Genomic DNA, 7,979 nt, shown 5'->3' on the forward strand with positions numbered 1-7,979 from the left:
TCCCCAAAGAGGTAGGAAAGGAAAAAAAAAAAAAGCATTTTCAAAGAGCTTCCAAATATAACTACAGCCAAGCAGAAGGATGATGACTTGGAGGTTATTTTTGACGTTCAGTCAATGTTTGCCTGCAGGAGAACCACAATTTCAAAGACAAAAGGCAAAGGATGCAGAGGGGAAGGAAGCTCTATATTTCATAGAAAAAAAAGTATCTGAATAGAAGGTAATGAAGCTGTCTGGCAAATGAAAGTGCAACAGGCTCCCTTTTCTATTGTTGCCTACCATCCCAGTCCCATTACACCTCACACTGACCAGACACTCTGGGAGGGAAGCTTGAGTGTTCCTTCCCCTCCTCCTAAGGTGTCCTTCCTTTTGTTCTTTGCTGTCCCCACTGCAACTCGTCCATTAGACTGTCTCTGTGCAGAGAAGTCACATCCTCATACTCACTCACAGACTCCAGTTCTGAATGAGGTTTAGAAGCAGTAGTATCTTAGAAAGACATTTCTCTAAAACAAGAGCACAAAACTAACTGCTGGATTAATTTTATACTTACATTTTTCTCACCTCAGAAAACTGTATGAGGTATTTTAGCATGGTATAATGGAAGTCAGTACTCAGGAGTAAGGTATACTTTCTATACCCTAATAGTCTCTCAGATACAACAAAAATGAATTCTGCTGACCAGTCAACTTTATCTACTTCTTACTGCAAGACTTATCCACAATAGTTCACCCATCACCTCATCTTCATTTTCACAGAAGCTACTGAGATTGTCTTTTTATAAGTTATGGAAACTAAGAAAAAAAGTAATTCAAGTGTTCTATTACACGTAGGGGAAGAAGCAATTTCAGAGTATAAGCATTTCTTATATCTACACTCTTGTCTACATTACCTGGCCCTTGGCGGGGGAGGGAGACATGGGCTGGAGAGGGGGGCACACAAAATGCTGCCATACAGTTCAACTAGGAAAGAATTCCTAAATATATATTAGTTTTAAAAAAAAAAAACAAACCCCAAGATGCCTTTTTAAAGCAAGCAGAGCCTCTAAGTCCGATTTTGGCAGGCCATAAAAGTCTTTCACCTTAAGAATGTCCTAGAATGTTTACAAGAAAGTTGTCTTTGCACAATGGGACAAGCAGATAATGTTGACATTATCATGTTCTTGGAATGTTTATTAAACAATGCTTTGTTCTTCTGTTACACAAACAAACAAGATAGAACTAGTTCAAGCTGCATGAACATGGATTTCACTAGCTGTTGACATAGCAAAACAAGTCTGAAATTAGGAAGTGAAAGATGTTTCAGGCCTGTGAAAATAAATCTGATTTTGCAGGCAGTACTGGGTTTTGACACAATTTCAACCCATTCTTTTATTCTGACGTCAGTTCTTATTTCTAAAATCATATTTCTTTGGAGAAGATTAACAGATATTTTGGCAATAACAGTGCTTTAAAAGCATGTTAGTTTTAACAGAAAATAGTACAGACAATTATATGAACTATTCCATTTTCTTTCTAAAGTAAAAGCCCGATATAACCAACTCTTAAAAACAGAGAATGGTATTGGCAAATCAGACTCTACTCTCAACAGAAGAAAAGCAAATGAGCAGGCACCTTGACCTCTTACATAGCACATAGCACAGCACCTCTAAAGCAATTATTTCCCTTATACTTGACCCTCTTTATATACTTTTTCTATGTACTGACATAGCTACAGCTACATAGGGACTGGCACATTATCTTGCACAACTTGCACAAACTTTATTTAACCTACATCTCTTACATGAAGGGCACAAGTACACCTACCCTAAATTGCCAGCTATTATCCACAAGTGAATGCAGTAGTATGTGTGCACACATGCGCATTTATAAAGTAATATAAATATAAACACATGCAAATATATATGGGATAAACATACAGACTAGAAAGGTAATGCAGAACTCTGTGCTGGGCCTAAGGTCACACAGAACCACCTAGCCGAAGCAGACCAAGGGACTACATTTAACAGTTCACAGTAACTTATTTGGAAATTATCTCTCCCCGCTATAGCTATACTGGAAGCTTACCAGTTCAACAACCCACACTATCTTTTGCTTCTTTTGTTTTGCAACTGATTCACTTACTGTATGGGAGGTAATTCTAAAGCCGCATCAAGGCCATTTTTTATCACTGATGGGTCTCAAGGTTTATTGAGATAATCAAGTCTCACTGAAACTGCACTTTTCATTGAAGTTTAAAGAGGTTTTATCCTTTTTTTTTTTAAAGATTAATTCAGTTAAAAAAACAATTCATTTCTTAAGTTCAGAATAAGTTAACTGGAACGGGGGGGAGTGGGGGGGGGGGGGGGGGGGGGGGGAGGTGGAAAAGTATCAGAAAGGTTTCCTTCCCTTTTCTAAACCACAGTCAAGAAGCAGGTGTAAACAGTGTGACTTCTTGAGTGACTCTTATGACCAATCAGTTAATTTTCTTGACTATAGATATACACACAGTTCTAAATACAAAGAAAATGTTAAGTATTTTCTAGACAGACAAGTAACAATTTTATTGAGCCACAGAAACTACTTTTATTTATCAAAAAAATTTTACAAAGCTGGAAATCTTTGTATCACAACCCAGTATCTTTGGAAAATTCAGTGTGGTCTGACCAAACTATCCAAAAACACATTTTCCAAGTACTTTTCAACTTAACAATTGAAGTTCACAGCTTTGTCAATCATACAAAGCAAGTCTCAAGTCCAGGATGAGTTTAACCACATACAGAGAGGAAATCTGTCCAGAAAAGATTCTGCTTGCATTGAAATAAACCATGCAATTTATCTTTCTTTCCCAAATTTTTACCACTACAAACAGCCCGCTCTTTTGTGACTTCCATTACCAGTCTTGGGACTTGTGCTTGTAAAGTTGCTATTGCTCATAGTGATTCCCCCCCCCCCCCCCCCTTCTGAAACTTGGAAAAAAAAATTTTTAAAAAAATTACAGAAGCAGAACCGAATAAGCAAAAATGCACAAAGTCAACCAATTACAAAAGGGGTATCAGTGCTGGTTACCCAACAACTTAAATACAACTTCAGTAGTAACTAGTACAGCAGTATCCTATGTGATGAGCTCCATGAACTTATTAAACAAATGTTTTTACTCATATATTTCAGATCGGAGAAAAACAAAAGAAGGCAAAGGATGTTGTCCACTGTGGACAAGCACAGAAAATAAAACAATTAGATTTCAGGAGAAACACATAGAGAGTAACAGTTAAATTCTGACTTCTGAGGGCTGAGTTCTCATTCATTCAGTGTGCCATACGTTATTACCACCCGTTCTCAGCAGCTAAACAACAGGCATGCTTCTTATGATATCTTGATGCTCATGAGCTTTTTTCTATATATAAATAAAAGACATGCCAAAACCTCTTTATCAGCGTTCTCTCTAAGGAAGCTCAAGCTCCACACGTCACATCCTAAAAAAAAAAAAAAAGGCCAGAACAAGAAACCTCTGCAACCTGCACACTATTAGGACGAGTATCTCAAATACCATTTTAAAACAGAACTGCACGTATTCAGAAAGGTGCATGCAATTCAACGGGTACAGGCACTTTCTACAAGTTTCACTTCCAGTTTTTCAGAGTTTAGAAGAAGAATGTTATTTTTGGCTTAAAACTGTAGTATTTTAGAACTTTTCACCTTAAATATTTAGTGCGGCATATCAGACAATATTCTGGGCCATACTGTACCCCCCCCCAAAAATCAAGGTATTACAGACCTTGTCAGACAAAGGTAACTCACCCCACCTGTACAGTACATAACCCTGAAATATCAGTTGCTATGAATTCTCAGCCACAAAAACTGAACGCATAGAAGTTTGCTGAGACATGGGGTTTTTTTTTCCATTTCTAAGATATCATTCAACAGTATTTATACTTATTAATGTTTATATCATGACTTCAGATATGGGAAAGCAACTGTCCATTTTTCTTGTTGGATTTTCTAAACGTCAAGTCTACCATTTCTTTCCAAAAAGGTAGAAATTAGCTTCAGTACCTTTCACTTCTTAATCCTGAGCAATCTCGTGAACTTAACATAGCAGTATAAAATGAGTAAGAGCAACAAAAAAAAAAAAAGCCCTGAAGCAGTCGAGGATACTTCTGTTAGCAGTTTTAAATCTGAGGAAAAGAAATCCATTAATAACCTTCTGGGGCAAAGGACAAAACAAAGCAAGATGAATGTGTCTATAGGAAACATTGTTACTATATTTATGTCAAAATAGCTCTTGTAAAAAAAGAGACGATAGAAACAGTTACTGATAACTGCACCTCGCAATCACTCCTTTCTCCCCAAAGAGAGATTCTTACTCTTCTTATGCACTGGGGGGCTCTAACACTTTTGATAAGTTAGGCCATAACAGGCAGAGAGCGCTTCAGTAACACTGATAACCTGAACTATTTCCCTCAAAAAAGAATGATATCGAAATGGGAAACTTACGAGAACATATTTTGAAAGCTTACCAGCGTTTCCCTGTAAAGCAAACCTCCTTGTCTCTTACCAAATGGTTTCCCACCACTGGTGGGTCTTCAACATTTCTGGATATCAAAAAGTTTGGCACTTGATCTAAATCACTAAAATCAGAAAGTTGGAATTTGAAGTCTCAATTGCTGCAGTTCAGGAAGTCCTCCAACATGAACTTACAGGATTCATTGCTTTAGAAGCAAGCACATCACCAGACAAGGCTGTAGATAAATGACTTTACGAAGCCAGCCTAACTCTGGGGAAGCAGCTCTACGGTGCTTCGCTCTGAACGCTGACTGCACCCCACCTTTCCAGCACTGGCACTGCGCCGCTGCCACAGAGCGAAGCTGCAAGTAGCCAGCTGAATTTAACTGTGTACACCAGACGGGACAGAAAAGAAAAAGTTTCTTAGTTCTTGCATTTCTATCTATCATTCCCCTGTCACACGCAAAACCGCATTACGCTGTAATTAGGGGCGGCCAAGAAAAGGTAAGGTTAAAAATACCAAACGTGGTGCGCCAAGAAACTTTGCTGTGTCTTATTTGACTCCTCTTCAGCCCAAAACAGAAGGCAGGAAGGGTACATTTTAGAGGGAGAGTAGGAAGAAAAACACAACAACAGAAGTCTGTTTACAAAACAAGAGTGAAAGGGAGGAAAACAAACACCAATAAAAGGCTTTAGCCTTTACTAAATACTGCAAGTATTTTTTCTCCGCTCTAAGTATAAACATCGACAGGGAGTTCAAAAATGGTTTTAAAATCTTAACGCTCAGGCACGGTGTTTCAAGCTCTTCAACTACGACCAGTACGCATTTTAATTACCCATCTGACTGAAAGCGAGTCCTGAAATTCCCTTCCACAGAAAGTCGCACGTACCGGCTGCCGTTTATGTAATCCTCCATCGAAGCCACCATCTTCCTGCGTTAGCAAACCCCCCCAGGAGCGGCATGTGCGTGCCTGCCTCCGCCGGGCACCGCACTCGCCCCGCGCCCCTTCCACCCCTGCCCCGCTAGAAACGCCGCCCGTCCCGCCCACCCCAGACGCTGCCCGCACCTCCGGGCCCGGGAACCGCCGCCGCTCCGGGAAAGTTTTGCACGCCTGCCCCCGCCGCCCCGACCCCGGGCAGGTGTGCCGCAGGCCTTTCGGGGAAGCCTTCCCCCGGCGGCGGGCAGTGCCGCTACCGGCCGACGACGTTACCGGGGGCGAGCCGCCCCCCTCCAAGGGCTGGCCGCCGCCGCGCCTGACGCAGCCGCTTTCGGCGCCGGCTCAGGCGCCCGGGAGCGCGGCGCAGGGGCGCGGGCCCGGCGGAGGCGCCCGGGCCCCGGCGGAGGACTCACCGTGAAGGGCTGGTCGTGCAGGCTCCCCACGGAGAAGCAGTTGTCCCCGGGGTTCACGGCCCCCGTCAGCACCTGGTGCAGGTTCATGGCGAGAGGGCGCCGCCGGCCCGCCGGCCCCTGCCGCTCGGCCGCCCCTCGTCCCGCGGGCGGCGGAGGAGGCGGCGGCACATACTGCGGGGCGGAGCCTCGCCGGGCGGGCGGGCGGGGCGCGGAGGCGCAGCGCCCCCTGCCACCGGCCTCGCCGCCTGCCCGCTCCCTGCCTCCGTGCCCGCCGAGAGAGATCCCGCGAGAGCCCGCTCCGGAGGCGCCACCGCCCGCCCCCAACGGCACGACCCCTCTCCCCTGCGCCTGCCCCCGCCGCCCCGCCGGCTCCGGCTGCCGCGCATGCGCGCCGGCCGCCACGGGGGAGGGGGAGAAAGGGGCGAGGGGGCGGGTCCTGCCTGCGCATGTGCGGGCGGCCGGCACCGCGGGGGGCGGGGCGGGGCGGGGGCGGGGCCGCCCGTCAGGGCAGGCTGGGCGCGGAGGGCAGGCTGGGCGCGGAGGGCAGGCTGGGCGCGGAGGGCAGGCTGGGCGCGGAGGGCAGGCTGGGCGCGGAGGGCAGGCTGGGCGCGGAGGGCAGGCTGGGCGCGGAGGGCGGGCCGTTGGCGTGCTGCGGGCCGGCTGGCCCTGCCTGGGCTGGCCCTGGTCGCTGGGGCAGGCTGTGGGTCATGGTAGCTCAATGACGAATTTAATTTTCTTATTAAAATAGCCTTGGAAAATGCTGCCTCGGCCCGGTGGCAAGGGGATCGATGTGGCTGACCCAGGGGGCGGGCTGAAGGAGGGGGACTCAAAACCTGTCAAGCCTGCCGCTCCACCTCCCGCCTCGCTGGGCGGACGCAGGAGTCGGTAACCCTTACAAGAGTCAATAACCCCAAATGCATCCCCTTCCAGCCCACATAATTTCAGAGGGACTCGGCCGCAGCCTTGCCACAGGCCATTACAAGAGGAAGCATCTGGCGGTGGGAGACGTGGCTCCCTGAGACTTGGGAAACGAAGAAGACATTTTCCTGGGATGCCAGATTAGCTGTAGGCAACTGGGTTTTGCACCTTGCTCGTAACATGAGAAAAAAGAAAATGGGAGCCATCCAGGATGGGTATTGCTTTACAGGCAACTTAAGAGCCGGATTAGCGGAGGCCGATTTGGTCCAGCGAGATGAGAGAAGGTCAAGTCAGGCCCAAGTGTGACAGGCAGTGTAACCTGCATGTTCGGATGACAGGAGGGTCTTCAGATCCGTCCTACCAGGGCACCTCAACATTTAAGTAGCTCTTCACCTCTAAATGGACTGAAAGATTGAGGTGTCTCCCAATTGTGAGAAAGTGTGGCCATTCTCTCTGCTACGCTGAAAGCGCTTTATGTCGTTATTAATATTTCTTTCCACTGTAACTAGTTTTTAGTATTCCATCAATTTCTCATAGAAACTTAAGCATTACTTGTGTTTTCCCTTGTAAATTACAGCTCCCACATCGATTTTCATTCTTGCATTACCCCACTATTGAATATTAGAGCCTCCTTCTGCCCACCAGCTGTTCCAAGAAATAATACAAAATCAAGATGTATAGGCATAACTTTGTGTATCACATCCCACAATATTTATAAGGTGATATTACGTACCTGTACATGGCAATGCCTTTTCTTCTTGTGATACTTTTCCAGTCCTTGTGTAAGCAAGGTCAACCTCATACCCTTTTGGGCATGGTGTCTCACATTATTTTAGTAAATATAAGCCTCGCATCCTTTGAAAAGCAGATTGAAAAGTATCTCACCATAATACCGGTTGGTGCAATAATTCATGCAAATGAAAGAAAGGTTCCTCCTATTTTCTAAAGCCGTCTGATGTGAGAAAAATCCATCAGATTTGGCACTGTGTGCATATAGACATTCCTTCAAAGAGCCATGGTCTTCTCATGCTGGTCATAAACTGCAATCACCCTAATTGCTTTTGTTTTGGAAAGGATCAAAAAGCTTCTCAAATTATCCTATCAATGAATAGTGATCTGACCCTTGCCAGGAATGCTGATCACTGATAAGTGATCTTATCCTTCTGCCAGCTGCAGAATCTCATAAAGCAACTTTAGTGGATTTTTAAGTTAACAAAAATTATTTTCATTGG

The 7,979-nt window shown here is 45.4% G+C and overlaps 1 protein-coding gene across 8 annotated transcripts in view; it reads right to left on the reverse strand.

Annotated features, from left to right (window-relative positions):
• Positions 1–5,942, reverse strand: part of DMXL1 (Dmx like 1) — a 91,685-nt gene extending 85,743 nt beyond the window's left edge. For all 8 annotated transcript variants that reach the window (XM_076362569.1, XM_076362568.1, XM_076362567.1 and 5 more), the window contains exon 1: positions 5,830–5,942. In XM_076362569.1, coding sequence (XP_076218684.1) covers positions 5,830–5,916 — 87 coding nt within the window. In that variant the 5' untranslated portion in view covers positions 5,917–5,942. The remainder of the gene's footprint in view (positions 1–5,829) is intronic.
• Between the last annotated feature and the right edge of the window lie 2,037 nt (positions 5,943–7,979).

Source organism: Aptenodytes patagonicus, chromosome Z (assembly GCF_965638725.1).
Source record: "Aptenodytes patagonicus chromosome Z, bAptPat1.pri.cur, whole genome shotgun sequence".
NCBI lineage: Eukaryota > Metazoa > Chordata > Aves > Sphenisciformes > Spheniscidae > Aptenodytes > Aptenodytes patagonicus.